This window comes from Sciurus carolinensis, chromosome 10 (assembly GCF_902686445.1).
Source record: "Sciurus carolinensis chromosome 10, mSciCar1.2, whole genome shotgun sequence".
Taxonomy (NCBI): Eukaryota; Metazoa; Chordata; class Mammalia; order Rodentia; family Sciuridae; genus Sciurus; species Sciurus carolinensis.
This window is the reverse complement of record NC_062222.1, coordinates 77008112-77028614: the sequence shown is the minus strand read 5'-3', so window position 1 is coordinate 77028614 and position 20503 is coordinate 77008112. Positions and strand designations below refer to the sequence as shown.

The 20503-nt window shown below is 32.8% G+C and overlaps 1 protein-coding gene and 1 pseudogene across 2 annotated transcripts in view; one reads left to right on the top strand and one right to left on the bottom strand.

Annotated features, from left to right (window-relative positions):
- The window catches only part of Bmp2k (BMP2 inducible kinase), a 143681-nt gene that overhangs the window by 73589 nt on the left and 49589 nt on the right, over nt 1-20503 (top strand). For both annotated transcript variants that reach the window (XM_047567040.1, XM_047567039.1), the window contains exons 8-10: nt 1527-1630; nt 3117-3196; nt 7378-7538. In XM_047567040.1, coding sequence (XP_047422996.1) covers nt 1527-1630; nt 3117-3196; nt 7378-7538 — 345 coding nt within the window. The remainder of the gene's footprint in view (nt 1-1526; nt 1631-3116; nt 3197-7377; nt 7539-20503) is intronic.
- LOC124995146 (uncharacterized) lies at nt 440-538 on the bottom strand (annotated as a pseudogene).

Below are 20503 nucleotides of genomic sequence, written 5' to 3'. Positions count from 1 at the left end.
ATATTAACATTTATTATTAAAAGTATTTTAAACTTTATTTTACATAATTAATTTTATGTACTGTTACTTTTAAAAAATATTTTTGGGTATCAAGATAAAATGCATTTGGGGGATAAACAAACCTTGTAGATCCCTCAGATCTTTTTGGTATGTGGTTGAATATAAACCAACAAGTATTTGAATTAAAATGTTTTTAGTTATTTCAATCTAATAATGGCGATATATCATAAAGAATAAGTTTTATCAGTAGAATGTCAGTACTTTAAATATATATTTTAAATATATAAAATAACATTCTATAACATTCTATGTAGAGTTTTTTTTTTTTTGGTAGGTGGACACAGTACCTTTATTTTATTTTTATGTGGTGTTGATGATCAAACACAAGGCCTCATGAATGCTAGGCGACTGCTCTACCACTGATCCACAATCACAGCCCAAAGAGCTGTTTTATTTTTAATTTTTTTGTGTGCAGGAGCCATGCTAATGTTCTCCATGTCCTTCCAAATTTTAGTACATATGCTGCTGAAGTGAGCACAGCTTTTGCATTTTTTCAACTGACCTCAAAATTTGTCAAATTTTCAAGTTTTGAGTTCAGTGTCACTTGCCATACAACTATTTTTTTTTTATATATATAGAGCTCTCTATACATTATTAGCATGTTTAAAAATATCTAAATGCCTTAAGTTTTACATTCCAAATACTTTAAAAATGATTTAAACATTCTAAGAACTGAGAATTAATTAAAGAAGCAGGGTTAGTTGTAAAGATGTCTAACAAAACATGAAGTTTTCAGTTACAGAATTGAATAAAATGTCAACCTTCTTGTGAAATTTTGAATTAAAATTCATTCAAAAAATGGACAAGAGGTAGTGGCCATTTTGGTTAGAAAAAAGATCTCTGACATTTCAAACAGTGCTGTAAAAGGTACTGTAAAATCCGTTTGTAATAGAGCCATAAGACTGTTCACATTTCTGAACATGAAATAGATAACATGTTTAAATATAAAACTATTTTGAACATTGTTAGTATGTGAAGAAAGCATGTTTTTGGAAAACTGTAGTGTCAATCCTGTGCTACTTTCTTAAATTATAATGTACACAATTTAACCTTTCTTAATGGCTCGGGATCATTTCAAAATTGAGGACTTTTAGATAATAATGAGAATTATTTCAAGTGGAATTATTTGAAAGCTCCCCCACCCCCCTTGTCCCTGGAACTTACCTTGAATAATTATCCAATGTTAATTTTTGTTTTGTGTCACTTTCTCAAAGGAATAATCATGTGTGTCATTCATACTTCAGTTAAAGAGTTGTTCTATGACTGATCTGCCTTTTAGTTTGGAATAATGTTTTTAAGTTCATATGTAAAATAGCAATCTGTATTTCTATGAACAGTAACAAAGTTTGCTAGAATCTTCCATGATCTTAGAATGGAACAGAAAAAAATTTTGTATATTTGTAATATGCCCCTAAGTATCATCTGTATTCAGTAAAACTTACTGACATTTTGATATATTCTTACAGGGTTCATGCTTGAACCAGATCCAGAGCATAGACCTGATATATTTCAAGTGTCCTATTTTGCATTTAAATTTGCCAGAAAGGATTGTCCAATCTCCAACATCAGTGTAAGTAGTTTCTCAAGTAGGATATGAATTGAAAATCCATTTTATCATGTGTGGGAGATACGTGTGTGTGTATGTGTGTGTGTGTGTGTGTGTATACATACTTTGAGAGTTACTTGTTTTATGACAAGTGGTTTGCTAGTTTGTTTGTGATTATAGTTTTTGTATAAAATCACATTTCTGGAACTATGCCCTGGAGAACTGTAGCAAACTCAAGAGGATATTTTGCATTTTCAGGGGAACATAATGATATCTGTCTGACACAACACAGACTTCTTTTATCAAGTTGTTTAATCTAACCATTTAATAAACAGAACTGAGTGCTCTGTTAAAGGAGAAAATTTGGGAAAGTTGGTTGTGAAATGTAGAGGCATTGTAAACAGAGAGTCCTGAGTTTAATTCTGTTGTTTCTTTTGGGAGGTTACCTAATGTACATTTTTTTTTTCCTTCTGTAAAGCAAGGATAGTAATTATAAGGATCACAACTAATGTAAAACCTAGTGCTGAGTCCATGGAAGTAGCTCATTTGGAAATAGCTCATATCTTCCAAATTTGATTACTGTCTGCACATTACATTAACTTCAGATAAATGGTGTATGACAAATATCTGCTAATTTTAATAAAGGTCGCTAGAGTCATTACTGATTTTAAGCCATTCTCAACTTTGTAAAGATCATTCTGACCTGATTTGCTTGTACATGTTTCTCTTTATGTATAACTTAATCTACTTACTAAGAAAAAGGAAGGAATGTGTGGTACCTTTCCTGTTTTGCTTTTTAAAACCCTTACTGTATCAAATGTATTGTTTTCTCTGTTGAAGCTGAAATCCTGCATTTCTCACATTCAATAATGAAAGTAGTTTTATTTTGAAATTTTGCTGTGGGTTTTTAGCTCCCCATTCATCGAATATTTATTGATCACCTATTAGGAGTCAAACATTGGGCATAAACAAACGAGTGAAGCTTTCTGCCCCCATTTTCTATACCTTATGCTCAGTGTCATAAAAATCACCTATAGTATTTATAAACAACACTTTTTTACACTTATTTACTTCTTTTTTTCTCAAGTGCAAAATAATCTTTAGTTTACAGTGTAGTATAATCTTTATTTTTACCTAAGATTTTCCATTTATAAATTGTAATAATGATGTTCTTCTGCTTATTTTTTAAAGATTTCTGTAGACTATGAATATGAAAGTGACATTTGTATAACATGTAGTGAGATTTGTAGATTATATCTGGCAAATATTGTGTAAATAATTTGTGATGTGAAAATAAACAGTATCTCATACAAAGTTTTGTATTGTTTTGTTTTGTTTTTGAGGTACTAGGGATTGAACCCAGGGCCTCATACCTTCTAGGCAAGTGCTCTACCACTAAGCTACATCCCAGCCCTCACAAACAGTATTTTAAAGTTCAATAATATGTCCATAGCTTAAAAAAGAAACTTGTTAAAATTAAAAACTAAAATTAATTTTTTTTTCTTTTAAGAACTCTTCTGTTCCTTCAACTCTTCCTGAACCATTGACTGCTAGTGAAGCAGCTGCTAGAAAAAGCCAAACAAAAGCCAGGTAGGTGAAACTGATGAAACTGAAAAGGCACTTTGGTGGGGTTCGGGAAAGCTATAGTTCTTATTTTAATGATAGCAAATGTTATTGATTAAATATCCTCTCATTAAAAAATGGTATGTTACTTATTACTTATTGTGTTATAGTTTAAATAGCAAGTACAAAATAAGCTTTTTAAATGTTAGATCCAGGATTTGATATCACTCTTACTTGAACTGTCTACTCCTGTCCATAAATATGTGAATATTTAACTGATGATGCTATAGTGGGTCTTTTTCCCTGGGTTGGGTGCGTGGATCATTCTCTTTATCACATGGCAACCCTGATTTAGGACATTTTATGTTTCAAGTTTGTAGCTAATATGCTTATTTTTTAAAGAAAAACTCTTAAAAATAGGCAACTAAAAAAAAATATATATATACTTTGTAGAATACTTTAGAATTTGTAGTAGTTGGTTATAATTTATACTTCTTAAGACTGATGAAGTATTAAGTTTTAAAAGTTATTTTTCAATTATTTACTGCATTCATAAGTTTGAAATATACTGTGTAGATTAAGAGCTGAAACTGTTGGTGATGATTTTTTTCTCTGCTTTTTCTTTTAACTTAAAAGTTAATATGCAGAACTATGTCTTTGGTTATCAGAAAGGTAAAATATTGCATTTGGGGAGTTATCTTGGTCACAGCTTTTTGTATTGTTTCTCACTTACAAATTATATGACATAAAATACAAAAATATATTTGTTAAATATCTTTTACATAAAAGATATAAATATTAGAAATGTAAAGAAAAATAAGCAGTTTTTATTTCCAGGGAGTTTCTAATTGTAAGCAGTTACAACCTGATGGATAGCAGAACATTCTGAGAGTACAGAGAACGGGAAAAGTTGGGAGCAGGGAGAACAAGAGCACAAAAGTAATGCTTTCCTTGGGTGTAGACCTTGCTGAACTCTTCCTTGAAAGATGAGTAGTCAGTCACCTGGAGGGGTGAAAGTGCAACTAAAACAGACAATTCAGGAAAGAACAATGACTTATGAAACTACAAGGATGGAGCATAAGGGGACAAACTCAGAAGTGGTAGGGAATGAATCTGCAATGGTAGGTAAATGTCAATCATAAGCAACTTTGTTAATATATCATGACTGAGAAGTTTGGATTTTAGCCTTTCAACCTCCAGTCAACTCTGCTGTTTGGGACTTGGTTATAAAATATGTTATGTGACTTGTTACTTAGAAATGTTAAAGTATCATTCATGAAGACTTTAAAAAACTGTATCACATCACCCTAAAAAATATTTTCATTCATTTGAATTTCAAAATGTTCTCTGGGGGAAGATGAAGAAATAAAGTTCCAACTAATTCATAGGCATCCAGTATGACCCCCAGTCTGTCTTATCTATAATGTAGCTTTAATTAGCAACCACTCTTATAGTCAAGTGGTAATTATGAATTAAGACCCAGGAGTTGGGTTTTATTGTTACTTTAAACAGAGTTTATCAATAATTAAATCTGTAAGAGGTAGATACAAATTTTGAAAGAAATTAGTTGAAGAATGATGATTTCAATATCTTTTCCGTATGGCATACAAGTTATAGTTATACAATTATAAGCAAATGAAATTGTGCCCTTAAAATTTGTCATCTTGTAATCCCAGAAGCTTGGGAGACTGAGGCAGGAGGATCGAGAGTTCAAAGCCAGCCTCAGCAAAGGCGAGACATTAAGAAACTCAGTGAGACCCTATCTGTAAATAAAATACAAAATAGGGCTGGGGATGTGTGGCTCAGTGGTTGAGTGCCCCTGAGTTCAATCCCAGGCCCCTCCCTCCCCAAAATGCACTGTTTAACCTGTTTTAAACATTATGCAATATATACATATATTGAAACATAGCATGGTAATCCATTAAAATATGTACAATTTTTATGTGTACATCAGTTAAAAATTGCTATGTTTATTTATAGCATGGTAAATCTGTGCGTTATATGTATTAAGATGTAAGGTTCATTGGTGTTTATTGGTCATTAAGATAAATTTACTCTTAATTAAAAACTTAAAATCTAATGTATACCAAGCTTTTTTCACATAAAAGTCATTTTGGGTAGAGGACTCTTAATTTAATTTTTATTTTTGCAGGGTCTTGTACATAATAGGCAAGTGCTCTAATGCTGAACTACATCCCCAGCTCAGGGAAAGTAATCTTTAGATAGCTGGTTTCATTGTTCAAAAAACTTTTATGGGTGTTAGTAGGTATCTGCCCTGCTTTTAGTCTGTGACACTCTTTGCTTTACTTCTCAGAAGCTCCCTTCTGCCTCCCCAAACTTGGCATGTGCTCTTGGGACTGTTAAACATGTAAGTCATATGACATGTGTACCTCAGTGATGGAAATGCTTCCTGTCTTAGCAGACGGAAACATTGAAGCAGGAAAGAGAGCCCGCATTTGGGAGATTGTTCAGGTGATAGTGAGGAAGAAAGAAAAGAAGGGAAGCAGAGGAAACAGCACTGTGACTGTTGAAATAGTATAAGTGAGTCAGTGCAGCAGGGGCAGTGTAGTACTTTCTTTTTTTGTGACTTCACTTTGATTAATTTGTTCTGGCATTTTAATTCCTACTGGAAGTCTTCTCTAGTCAAAATAAAGGTGGAATTAATCCTTATGAAACTCTTGGCAGTATGAGTTTGAAGGCTCTGATTACTTTTACTGTCTTTTATTTTGTAGTATTTTCACCATGCAACATACCTTTCTAAGGGTTTTGCTGAATATCAGTAAAGTACAATAGACATTGGTACATTGGTAAAATAAATTATGAGACATTAGATTGGGGGAAGTCTTCAGACTATTAATAAGATTTTCAGAACTTCTGCTATGCTTTATGTGTGCTGTGCCTCTCTAAAGAGTGGTTTAGATCAGGAATATGGCAAACTCCCAAGTTTGGTTTACACTACTCACTTAAGAAAAAATGGAGAATTAGACAGAAAGATTATGTATTTGTCCCAAATTACTTGAGCTTGAGGAATATACCATTGATTTTAGTGTTACATTCCATAATTTGAAGTCATAAATATTTGATTATAAAGATGACATATAATTGATTATATGTAAAAATGCTCTTTTATTGCCTTGGTTAAGTTTTCATATGATATGTATCATACCCATCCCTTCTAATTAACCTAAGTGTTATTTTTCGAAGATAGCACAAATATAATACATTTCTGTAGTTTTCTGCATTTTTGATTCAGTTTTATTTTCTTTGCTCTTGGAAAGATAGCTATTAACAGGGCTCCCTCTTGTGGTATGTAGATATAGTAGGAAAGAGCTGTTGCCTGTGCAGTTGTAGTTTGGGCTTTCTCCATATGCGGTAACTATATGCTGAATAAATCATGTGTAGTTAGAATTTTTAAGTATTAAATCACTTAAAATGTGGTAAAGGAATTTAGTAAGGAGGATTTATGGCAAATCCTGTTGGAAAGAGAACATTTGTCCTTATTAAAAAGTTTTTTGAGTTTTTGTACTGAATTTTTAGATAGCAAAGTTGATAATCATATAAATAAAGAATTTTCTTGACTCTTTTTTTAAAAAACAAATGTCTGTGAGTTCTCATATCTATTGTCTCTTACTTTCAAAATTGTGTTTACCTCTTGGCCACCCACATCTGGGGCCTAAACTAACTCCTAGTAGCAAAGTTTTTTTTTATAGTTTCTATTTTGTGTTAGAAGTAAAGCTGACTTGAAGATTAAAGAAGCTGAATGTGAGCATAGGCCTCTACCTTTTGAAAGTGTTGGCTTATTTTGTTTTATATGCTCTAGGGTATAGTCTTTTCTTTCTCATTCTTGAGTTCAACCTAGGGAAGATTATTTCTTGTTTCTCTTCAAAGAATTGGCTCTTGATTTTGACAAAAACATTATGAGAAGGTTTCTGTTTGTTTCCTTTCAATCTTATTTCATCTCCTTAACAGTAATCGTTAGGAGTATACTATTTCTGCCAGTTTCAACAGCAGACCATGATGGTAGTGTACTATTTATTTAGTTTCCTGTCTTCACCTAACACATAGTCTTAGGGAGTGAGATTTAGGAGGAAGCCAAGAGGACATGATCATCTGTAATAATTAAATGCATCTGTCAAGATAGATACTTGCAGAAAGATATAGTAAGAAATAATCCCAATATTTTAATAAAATATGTTCTTCTATTTTAGAATAACAGATACCATTGGACCAACAGAAACCTCAATTGCACCAAGACAAAGACCAAAGGCCAACTCTACTACTGCCACTCCCAGTGTACTAACCATTCACAGTTCAGCAACCCCTGTTAAAGTCCCGGCTCCTGGTGAATTTGGTAACCACAGACCAAAAGGTAAGACAGCTTTCATAGTCAATGGAAATAAACCTTAGATGGTTTGATTTTCAAGGGGCATAAATTGCCAGTAAATGTAATACTATGAAGCAGATGCTAATGCTTCAAAAAACTTTGTGCTGATATCTAATAAGATATTAAATATAAAAACTTTTTCTTAAGTTTTTCTAAAGACAAAGAAAAGTTACTGGCAATATGAAAGTATGATATGAAAAGCTTACAATTTGCCTTGATTCTAATACAAACTCTTATTCCTAGAATTATGAACTGTTAAGGTTTGACATTAATAATGAGGTTCAGGAGTATAGGGAATTCTGTGTTCTATTGGAAAGGAGGTGATTGAAACTCTAGTCTTAGAAAGCTGTGTATCTTTGCTCTGAATCTAGATCCTTGGTGAAGGAACCATGTGGACTGGTCTTTTCATTTGATTTTGAGAAGAATTGTTTTTCTAATCTAAAACATCTCCTAAGCATTATGACAGTGTAGTACTTAAAACAATTTTTCTCACTAAGGAAATAGTCCTGACATTATTTAGTACATTTAATCTTTTTAACTTCTCAAGGTTCTGGGGGTATAATCTGAAGTTTTATCTCAAAGAAACTCCAGTTTATACTTCCATTTTATTACAACTTGTGTTTTGTTTTTAAATGTTAAATGTTTTCATTTAGGATACTGTCAGTGGTTCAGAGCTCACATTTTGAGTCTCATGAATTTATGTTGAGTCTTATTTCTCTCATTTTTTTAGTAATATATCTTATAAAAATACTAGTTCTTATAGTATTATTGGAAGGATTAAATGACTGCTTAATATAATGCCTGATACAGAATATGCCTTTAAGAAATATTAACCATTAGATACTGTTATTGCTATTAAGTCAAGTATATGGTGAGGGAAGATAATATTTTTTCTATTGCCTGGTATATTGCTAAATACCTCTATAGTGATCAGGCACACCACTTAGAGTAGTGTTTCATGGGAGAGGGAAGATAATGGGAATTCGAAGTCATTTGTATTTCATTCCCATTTCACCATTTCTTAGCCTCACTATTGCTCTTATCTGTAAAATGGGGACAGCAACTATTGTTCCTATTCTGAGGAGTAAATAGAAGTTGTATGTTATTTAGAAAATTTCTATCTCAAGTAAGCATTCAAGTAAGCATTTTATTCTTCTTTATGGCTGAGTAATATCCCATTATGTATATATACCACAGTTTCTTTATCTATTCATCAATTAAGGGGCGTCTCTGTTGGTTCCACAGTCTAGCTGTTGTGAATTGAGCAGCTATGAACATTGATGTGGGTGCATCACTGTAGTATGCTGATTTTAAGTCCTTTGGGTATAAACAAAGGAGTGGGATCGCTGGGTCAAATGGTGGGTCCTATCCAAGTTTTCTGAGGAATCTCCATACTGCTTTCCAGAGTGACTGCACCAATTTGCAACTCTACCAGCAATGTAAAAGTGTGTCTTTTTCCCCACATCCAGGCCAATGCTTATTATTGCTTGTGTTCTTGACAATAGCCATTCTAATTGGAGTTAGATGAAATCTTAGGGTGGTTTTAATTTGCATTTCTTTAATTACTAGGGATGATGAGCACTTTTTCATATATTTGTTGATTACCTGTATATCTTCTTCTGTGAAGTGTCTGCCCAGTTCCTTAGCCCATTTGTCGATTGGGTTCTTTGTGTTTTTGGCATAAAGTTTTTTAAGTTCCTTATAAACTTTGGAGATTAGTGCTCTGTCTGAGGTGTGCATGGAAAAGATTTTCTCCCCCTCTGTAGGCTCTCTTTTCCATCACTGATTGTTTCCTTTGCCTAGAAAAAGCCTTTTAGTTTGAATCTATCCCTTTTATTGATTCTTGCTTTTATTTCTTATACTATGGGGGGGTCTTGTTAAGGAAGTCTGGTCCTAAACCAACATCATGGAGATTCGGGCCTGCTTTTTCTTGTTTGGTAAAGCGTCTCAGGTCTAATTCCTAGATACTTGATCCATTTTGAGTTGAGTTTTGTACAGGGTGAGAGATAGGGTTTTAATTTCATTTTACCACATATGGATTTCCAGTTTTGCCAGCATCATTTGTTGAAGTGACTATCTTTTCTCCATTGTAAGTTTTTGGCACCTTTGTCTAATATGAGATAACTGTACTTATGTGGTGTGTTTCTATGTCTTCTATCCTGTACCATTAGTCTACCTGTCTATTTTGGTGCCAGTACCATGCCATTTTTGTTATTATTGCTCTATAGTAGAGTTTAAGGTCTGATATTGTGATACCTCCTGCATCACTCTTCCTACCCATGATTGCTTTGGATATTCTGGGTCTTTTGTTCTTCTAGATGAGTTTCATGATTGCTTTCTCTATTTCTATGAGAAATGTCATTGAGATTTTAATTGGAATTGCATTAAATCTGTATAGCACCTTTGGAAGTATGGCCATTTTGATAATATTAATTCTACCTATCTAAGAACATGGGGGATCTTTCCATCATTGAAAGTCTTCTTTAATTTCTTTAATGCTCTGTAGTTTTCATTGTAGATATCTTTCACCTCTTTGGTTAGACTGATTCCAAAGTATTTTATTTTATTATTTTTTTTGAGACTGTTGTGAACAGAGTTATTTTCCTCATTTCCCTTTCAGATATTTCATCACTTATGAATAAAAATGCTTTAGATTTATGCATGTTGATTTTATATCCTGCTATTTTGCTGAATTCATTTATGAGGTCTAGAAGTTTTCTGGTGGAGTTTTTGGATCCTCTAAATAGAGAATCATGTCATCAGCAAATAGTGACAGCTTTAGTTCTTCTTTTCCTTTTTGTATCTCTTTAATTTCTTTGGTCTGTCTAATTGCTCAGGCTAGTATTTCAAGGATGATGTTGAACAGAAGTGGTGAAAGAGGGCATCCCTGTCTTGTTCCAGTTTTTACAGGGAATGCTTTCAGTTTTTCTCCATTAAGAATGATGTTGGCCATGAGCTTAGCATAAATAGCCTTTACAATGTTGAGGTGTGTTCCTACTGTCCCTATTTTTTCTACCGTTTTGAGCATGAAGGGGTGTTGTATTTTGTTGAATGCTTTCTCTGCATCAATTGAAATAATCATGATTCTTAACCTTAAGTGTGTTGATGTGATGAATTACATTTATTGATTTCCAGATGTTGAACCAACCTTGCATCCCCAGGATGAACTCCACTTGATCATGGTGTACTATTTTCTTATTATGTTTTTGTATGAAGTTTGCCAGAATTTTGTTACAGATTTTTGCATCTATGTTCATCAGAGATATCAGTGTAAATTTTTCTTTCCTTGATGTGTCTTTGTCTGATTTGGGTATTAGGGTGATACTAGCTTCATAGAATGAGTTTGAAAGGGTTCCCTCCTTTTCTGTTTCATGGAATAATTTGAGGAGTATTGGAATGAGTTCCTCTTCGAAGGTCTTGTAGAACTCTGCTGAGAATCCATCTGGTCTTGGGCTTTTCTTGTTTGGTAGGCTTTTGATGACTTCTTCTATTTTGGTGCTTGAAATTGATCTATTTAAATTGTGTATGCCCTCCTGGTTCAGTTTGGGAGGATCATATGTCTCTAGAAATTTGTCAATGTCTTCGATATTTTCTATTTTGTTGGAGTATAGATTTTCAAAGTAGCTTCTCATTATGTTATGTATTTCAGTGGTGTCATGATATTTCCTTTTTCATCATGAATTTTAGTAATTTGAGTTTTCTCTCTCCTCTTTGTTAGTGTGGCTAATGGTTTCTCTATTTTGTTTACTTTTTCAAAGAACCAATGTTTTGTTTTGTCAATTTTTTGAATTGTTTCTTTTGTTTCAATTTCATTGATTTCAGCTCTGATCTTAATTATTTTCTATCTTGTACTATTTTTGGTGTTTTGTTCTTTTTCTAGGGCTTTGAGATGTAATGTTAAGTCTTATAGTTGTTGACTTTTTATCTTTTTTTGAATGTGCTCCATGCAGTGAATTTTCCTCTTAGTATTGCTTTCATAGTGTCCCAGAGATGTTGATATGTTGTATCATCATTCTCATTTACCTCTAAGAATTTTTTTATCTCCTCCCTGATATTATCTGTTATCCATGCTTCATTCAATAGCGTATTATTTAGTCTCCAGGTTTTGGAGTAATTTCTGTTTTTTATTTTGCCATTGATTTCTCATTTCATTCCATTATGATCTGATAGAACACAAGGTAGTATCTCTATTTTTTTGTGTGTGTTTACTAAGGGCTGCTTTGTGACATAATATATGGTCTATGTTAGAGAAGGTTCCATGTGCTGCTGAGAAGAAAGTGTATTCGCTTGTTGATGGATGGAATATTCCAAATATGTCTGTTAAGTCTAAGTTATTGATTGTGTTATTGAGTTCTATGGTTTCTTTGTTTAGTTTTTGTTTGGAGGGTCTATCCAGTGGTGACAGCAGTGTGTTAAAGTTACCCAGAATTATTGTGTTGTGGTCTATTTGATTCTTGGAATTGAAAAGGATTTTTTTGATGTACATGGATGCAGCGTTGTTTGGGACATAAATATTTACCATCATTATGTCTTCCTGATTTATGGTTCCTTTAAGCAGTATGAAATGTCCTTCTTTATTCCTTCTGACTAAGTTTGGCTTGAAGTCCACTTTATATGATATAATGATGGAAACCCCTGCTTTTTTTTTACTGAGTCTGTGTGCGTGGTAGGTTTTTTCCCGACCTTTCACCTTTAGTCTGTGGATGTCCTTTTCTATGAGATGAGTCCCTTGAAGGTAGCATATTGTTGGTTCTTTTTAATCCACTCTGTCAGTCTGTGTTACTCTTTCTACGATCTAGAACTTCTATATACTCTTTTCTTATTGCATTAACAGTTATATCCTTCAACCGTCTCCATCCTCTTTGTCCTCCATTAGAAACTACAAATCTATTTGTTATACTGTAGGTAATAATTGAACTCATTCTATTTATTATGACAATATTGGTAACATCTCCATAGGGGTTATTTGGTTTAAGACTGTATTTTGTCTGTACTGAGTGCTGCTAGTATTGATCTCCCCCTTAAAGAAGAGGTTTTGGAAACTTACATGGTCTCTATAAGCCCAGATCTGCACTGCTAGAGGGGAAGATACGTGAACAACATGAAAGAACAAGGGAAGAAAATGATCCAAACCTAGATTCTTAACCACTTGGAAGACAGAACCTCAGATAATGAAGACAAAATATTTAATCTTGAAAATAGAGTTGACCAAACAGAGAAGATGGTAAGAAATCATGAACGAAACCTCCAAGAACTATGGAACATCATGAAAAGACCAAATTTAAGAATTATTGGGATTGAGGAAGGCACAGAGATACAAACCAAAGGGAATGAACAACCTATTTAATGAAATAATATCAGAAAATTTCCCAACCCTGAAGAATGAAATGGAAAATCAAATACAAGAGGCTTACAGAACACCAGGTGCACAAAATTACAACAGATCCACACCAAGGCACATTATATTGAAAATGCCAAACATATAAAATAAAGATAGGATTTTGAAGGCTGCGAGAGAAAAGCATCGAATGACATATAGGGGGAAACCAATACGATATCAGCAGATTTCTCAGCTCAGAACCTAAAAGCTAGAAGGGCCTGGAACAACATATTTCAAGCTCTGAAAGAACATGGTTGCCAATCAAGAATCCTATACCCAGCAAAACTAACATTCAGATTAGAAGACAAAATAAAATCCTTCCATGATAAGCAAAAGTTAAAAGAATTTACAAGTAGAAAGACTGTGCTACAGAATATTCTCAGCAAAATATTCCATGAGGAGGAAATGAAAATCAACAATGTAGATCCGCAAAGGGAGGAACTACCTTAAAGGAAAAACCAATCAAAGGAGAAACCAAGTCAAGTTAAAAACCAAAAATAAGCCCAAATGACTGGGAATACAAATCATATTTCCTACCATTTTGGGTTGGAGACTTTTTTAGTCTTATTTATCCCATATCAGTGTCTTCTGGCAAAAGGCCACTAGAAACACTTTTTGTGCTTCAACAAGTTAGGTTTCTTACTTCCAAAATATGGGGATCTGTGAGGTGGCATTTGGAAAGACTTTTTAAGGATTTGGACTTGTTTAGGCAATTTTGGGGAGGATTTAAGGAAGCGGGACTTCTTTGGATTCTATCCAGAAGCAGGGGCATGATAGATTTAGGTATAAAGTCTTATCCTGAAAGAGGGAAGCTAAAGCCTCAATTGGTAATGGAGTAGCAATCAAATGAGGCAAGAGAGAGGGACGTTGGTCATTTTTGAGGTTTGAACAAAGTTCGTGATTCTGTTTTTGTTCAGACATGAATGTAGAGGGTTTTGTGTCTTGATTTATCCTAGACACAGAGTGACCTTATCCGATGTTAGCGTTTTATGAAATTAATCAACATGTGTGCACTAAGAAGTCAGCTGTGAACACCAGACCTGCTCCTGATGTAAGGAGCTGTTTCTCTTTTATATTTGCATCCAGCTTAAGTTGGAAGAATTATGCTTTTTTCCCTTCCCGTATATGCACCTTTTAAACATTTCTTCCTCCTCTAAAAATTAAAAAGTAACACGTTTACGAGTATAAAATAAAAAAATATGTTTTCTCTTAAAATGTGCAGATAATACAGAAATATTCAGAGAAAAATTTAAGTCTTTTTTTATTAGAGCATCATAGTTGTACATAATAGTTGAGTTCATTTTGACAAAAACATGAATGCAAGGAATTTAATTTTAAATGCCTTTCCTCCCCTCCTTCCTCTCTCTGTTCTTCCTCTACTCTACTGATTTTCCTTTTATTCCTTTATTTATTTATTATTAAAAACTTATACATAAAGGTGAAATTACCTTTGGTACATTTGTATATTCATATAACATGATTTTGTCAGATTCATTCCATATTTCCTTTGCTTTCCCATCCTTCCTCCTTCCCTCTTGTTCTCCCTTCTATTCCATTGATCTTCCCTACATATTTATATTATACCCCCCTCACCTTATTTCCCTTGTTTTGCTCTGGTTTCCACTTATGAGAGAGAACATCTGGCCCTCGATTTCCTGAAATTTGGCTTATTTCTCTTAGCATGATGTCTTCCATTTCCATCTATTTATTGGCAAATGCCATTATTTCATTCTTCTTTATGGCAGAGTAGAATTCCCTTGTGTATATATACTGTACCATATTCCCTTGATCCATTCATTTACTGATGGTGATCTGGGTCAGTTGCTTAATTTGGCTATTGTGAATTGTGCTGCTATAAACATTGATGTGTCTGTATCACTATAGTATGTTGATTTTAGTTCTTTTGAATAAATACCAAGGAATAGGATAGCTGGGTCATATGGTAGTTTTTTCCTAGTTATTTTGAGGAATCTCCATACTGCTTTACAAAGTGGTTGCACTAATTTGCAGTCACAGCAACGATGTATTACTGTACCTTTTCTCCCACACCCTTGCCAATATTTATTATTATTTGTGTTCTTGATAATTGCCATTTTGTAAGTCTCCTGCTTTTCTTCCCAGAACTGACCAGCAGTAGTTTAATGTGCATCCTCTTAGACTTTTTTAATGTTCTTATATGATATATACAGATACAAATAATTCATGTTGTCATTGACATAAATGAATTCATACTATACACATCTCTCTGCCAAGTTGATTTTTTTCCTTAATATGTTTTGGAAAGCTTTTTTGCTCATCATTGCATAAAGATTTACTATGTAATTCTTAATAGGTATGTGATATTCTATACCATGAATATGCCATAGCTTATATAACCATTTAGGTTATTTCTTGTTATTAGTAGTGTTGCAGTGAACATTCTTACATCCCATTCTTGATTTACATCAGGGCGTTTCTCCAAGGAAGGTATTAAGAAGTTTTTTATTTAAAATTTGATTACATACTGTCAAACTGCCATCCAAAAAACTCCAGAAATTTACACTGGTAACAACAGTGTCAGTCCCTTTCATTCCCATTCTTGCCAATGCTTGATGATAGAGGTTTTTAAAAATGTTTCTGTTTTGATAGATGAAACATTTTTATTTTAATATTCCTGATTAATAGTACTCTTTTATCTGTTTGTGTTTTTCTTCTGTGAATTAACTGCTCCATTTTTCCATGTTTTCTTTTTATTGCTCTGAAAGTTATTTTTATTGTGAACATTAAGTCTTTGACTTTTCCCCAAATATATTGTAAATCTCTTCTTTCATTTTGCCATTTATCTTTAGCTTTGTGAATATACTTTGAGATATAGGAAAAATAAAATTTTATAAGGTCAGTTTTACATTTTTCTTTTTTCTTAATTTTGTAATGTATCTCAAAGAAAATTTCTCCATTTTTAAAAAAAGTGCTAATACTTTTGTTTTTTATTGTTGTTAATGGGGTTGTTTGTTTCCTGCAGTTAGCTTTGCAATCTTTCTGGAGTTTATTTTAGGGTATAGTGTGGAGAAAGGACTAAATTGAGTTTTTTTTTCAGTTTTTCCTAGTGCCATTTATTCATTAGTGCATTATTGTGCATTTTTCTCTCCTGATTTGAAATGTTGCATTCATTGTAAGCTAACTTTCCTTATTAGATCCTTAACCTCTATTCTGTACCACTGAATTGTATTTTTATGCCTTTTCCACAACTTTCTAGTTTTGATAGATCTGATGAAATAACTAGACTAACATTCTCTAAAATTTTCTGTGTGAATTTTAAAGAAAGCCTCTCAAGTTTCAAAAAATAATTTTTAATATTATTTAAACCCAGTGACATACTGGATTTGGAGGAAATTTATGTATTTTAATTTTTTATCATTATACTCACCCATGTTACTAATACTTTTATTAATTCTAATAGATTTCAGTTACTTGTCTTGGATATGTTTGAGAGGGAGAATCCCTTTTTGAAAATGACTTGCCTTTTTCTTATGATTGTTTATAACATTTACTGGTTTTTATTACTTGATTGCATTGGCTAGATTCCCCTGCCTAATCTTATATAGCAATGTTGATAGTGAACATTCTTATCATTCTCTTTTAATAAAAATGTTTCAGGTTTTATGTCTTCTCTGTGTTTCTGTCATTTATTTATTTTCAAAATCTGATAGATGAAGTTTCTCTTTATTCCTAGCTTACTTTTTTTTTTTTTTTTAAGAGTTAGGAATGAATTGTTTTTCTCCCCTCCAATATCTGTTGATAAATGGTATGATTTTCTCCTTCAATATGTTATTTATAATGTTATTACATTTTTGGATATTAAAGCTTTCTTGCATAAGTGATATAAACCTTACTTAAAATTACTTTTATTCTTTGAGTAAACTGTTGGCCTTGTTTGGGATCCTTTCCTTTATGTTTTAAATCATTTTATGGAAAGAGGTATTAATTTGTTTTTTCAAAATATATTAGAATTGAGTGAATTTAAATTGATTGTTACTGTTTAAAAGGTAGAATTTATTTTATTTTTAATTTATTATTTATTTTTGTGGAATTAGGGATTGAACTCAGGGCCCTACACACGCCTAGCAAGTGCTATATACCATTGAGCTACATTCCTCATACCTAGAGGTAGAATTTGATCACATTTTCAGTTTATTCAGTTTTCATTGATTTATTATATTTTTTCACCATTTGTCTATAATTTATATATTTAAAAACTGTCCATTTTATTTAGATTTTCAAATTTATGTAAAATTATAGATAGCAATTTTATGATGATTCTTTTAATTACTTTCATGTCTATAGTATGTTGATTCCCTTGCATGAAATATTTATTTGGTGAGAGTTGCCTAGAGCTTTATCTCTTTTATTAATTATTTCTTTTTTCTTTCTTTCTTTCTTTCTTTCTTTCTTTTCTTTCTTTTCTTTCTTTTCTTTCTTTTTTGGTACTGGGGATGGACAGGGCTTTGCGCAGGCTGGGTAAGTGCTCTACCACTGAGCTATATCCCCAGTTCTGTTGGTCTTTTCAAAGAACCAGTAACCAACTTTTGATTTTGTTGATTAATCCTATGCTGTGGTTTCTTATTTTATTATTTTATACCTTTATCATTAATTTATTCTTTCTACTTTCTTGGATTTATTTTCATTTGTGTTTTTTTCAGTCTTCCTGGTTTTTCATATATACATTTAAGGCTAAAATTTTTTTCTCGAGTACCTCCAGCTTTTCGTTTCATATATTTTTGTTATGTTCTGTTGTCATCTCTTTAAAAATTAAAAAAATTCCAGATATGATTTTCTGTTGATCTATGTTATTCCAGGGGCAGTTGTTAAATTTTCAGTAGGAATAATTTTTGAGTACTTTGTGGTTAAAGTTAATTGCTCTGTAGGCAAGACTATGTTTATTTTATTTTGAGTTTATTTCTTTGTACCAAGACCTTGGTCTGGGTTTATGTAATGATTAAATCAAAGGATACATAATGAAGACCTATGTTTTAGGCACTAGGATGAATCAGTGGTCAAAATAAAACCTTGACAAACTTTCATGTAGCATATGTTTTGTGGGAGATGGGAATAGAGTTGGAGAGGAGGATAAATTTTGCCTTTGAAAATGAATTGACTATCTTTTTTTAGTTTTTTCAATGACTATAAAACCTTCAATTTTATACACAAATCCGATTTTTGTAGAGATAGTGTGATCTGTTGATACACAAATTATATATTAGGTCAAGCTTAATTGTGTATTCAGAGCCTCCCTATCCTTATTTTTATTTAATCTGTTAGCAAATTCGCTTAATTTATGTGAATCTTCATTTCATCATTTGCAAAATGGGGAATAATAGTATGAATGATTGTGATGTACTTGCAGAAAGAATTGTTTTCATGTAAAATTGTAATGTTCTTTGAATTCTCTGGTGCTATGTGACTGGCTGAAGGATCAAGGCATCTTCTACAGACTGATGATTCTAAAGAAAAGTCAGTTTGTCAGGTGAGAAGTGGGCTCACAGTCGTTACATGGAGATCCTTGGCTTATGATTGGACTCACATGTGGTCCTTCTTCAGCTAGACTTCACAGCTCTGAAAAATGAATGTATAACTGAGGAGCCTAACTTTTAATCCTCTTTCCATTAGAAAGAAATAACATTTGAAAGGTTAATAGTGTTCTGTTTGGGTGGTATCATTCTCATCTTCATTTTTTTCCTTACATTCTTATAAATATTTTTTTAAAAAAAATGAACATGCATTTTTCTTATAATTAGAAGAATTAGAATTAGAAAGCTGTTTTCATGGCAGTGTTGAACTTAGGCCTGAGGAAGTTTGAAGATACTAACTGATAAAAAAGAATCCTCCTCTCTTTGTACTCTATCCTTTTCCACCTTGGAATTGAACAATTATTGTTTCAGTCAGGCATTCTTCACCTTAACAAAATACATGAGAAAATTAATAAGAGAAAAGGTTTGTTTTGACTTGTAGTTTTAGAGGTTCTGGTCCATGTTTGAAGCCATGGTGCGGGTGCCAATGGCAATGCAGGGAGCACAGTGGTAGAGCAAACCATTCACCTTATAACCCAGCATGCAAAAGAGTAAGAGGAAGGGGCCAGGATCCTAGATTCCTCTTCAGGGGCATACCTCTAACTTCCTTAGAACCTCCCACTAGACCTCACCTTGTAGAGGTTCCACCACTTCCCAGTAATGCTATTATGAAGATCAAGACTTTAGCACATGGACTTTGGGGACTTAAAACATCCAAACTATAGCAATTGTATTTGAATTGAGGTTAAGTTATTGGAAGAGAACATAGAAATTAACAGTATTACTGTATGGGATTTCTCTTTTTTAATGTGTAGATCATTATTAGCTAATTTAAAAAGTTAATTCATAGGATATTCCTAGGGTAAAATTTATGGGGCTTAAAAATAAATATCCATTTAAGAGAGACAGTGTTGATAGATTCACTGCAGTAAGCATTTATTGTGAGTAACTTTTACATAAATGGTTCTTTGGGGCCCTAACAGATGATAGGGTCTCTCAGGGTCTGTGGTTAGGAAATAGTCATGTAAGCCATTAGTTTGTGTAGGCCAGAATGAAATGTAAGAAGTTGCATGGGATTGTTGACTGTATTTTCTATTTCTACGAAGAACATCATTGGCATTTTAATAGGAATTTCATTAAATCAGCATAGTGCTTTTAGAAGTATGAACACTTTGACAATATTAATTCTGCCTATCCATGAACATGGGAGATCTTTCCATCTTCTAAGGTCATCTTCAATTTCTTTCTTTAATGTTCTGTAGTTTTCATTGTAGAGGTCTTTCACCTCTTTTGTTAGATTGATTCCCAAGGTTTTTTTTTTTTTTTTTGAGGCTATTGTGAATGGGATAGTTTTCCTAATTTCTCTTTCAGCAGATTCATCATTGATGCATAGGAAAGCAAATGATTTATGGGCATTAACTTTATAGCCTGCTATTTTTCTGATTGATTTATCAGTTCTGGAAGTTTTCAGGTAGAATTTTTTGGGTCTACTAAATATAGAACCATGTCATTTGCAAGTAGGGATAGTTTCAACTTTTCTTTCCCTATTCGTATTCTTTAATGATTTGTTTTTTCTTTTTTTGCCTACTTGCTCTGGCTAGAGTTTCAAGGATGATGTTGAACAGAAGTGGTGAAAGAGGGAATCCTTTTCTTGTTCCAGTTTTTAGAGGGAATGCTTTCAATTTTTCTGTTTAGAATTATGTTAGCTTTGGGTTTAATGTACAAAGCTTTTATAATGTTGAGGTATGTTCCTATTATTCACCAGGTTTTCTAGTGTTTTGAACATGAATGGATACTATATCTTGTCAAATGCCTTTTCTGTGTAAGTTGAGAAAATAATGTGAATTTGTCTTTAAGTCTATTGACATGAGGAATTACCTTCATTGAGTTCCATGTGTTGAACCAACCTTGCATCCCTGGGATGAACTGTACTTGATCATGGTGCACTGTCTTTTTAATATGTTTTTGTATATGATTTGCCAGGATCTTATTAAGAAGTTTTGCTTCTGTTTTCATCAGGGATA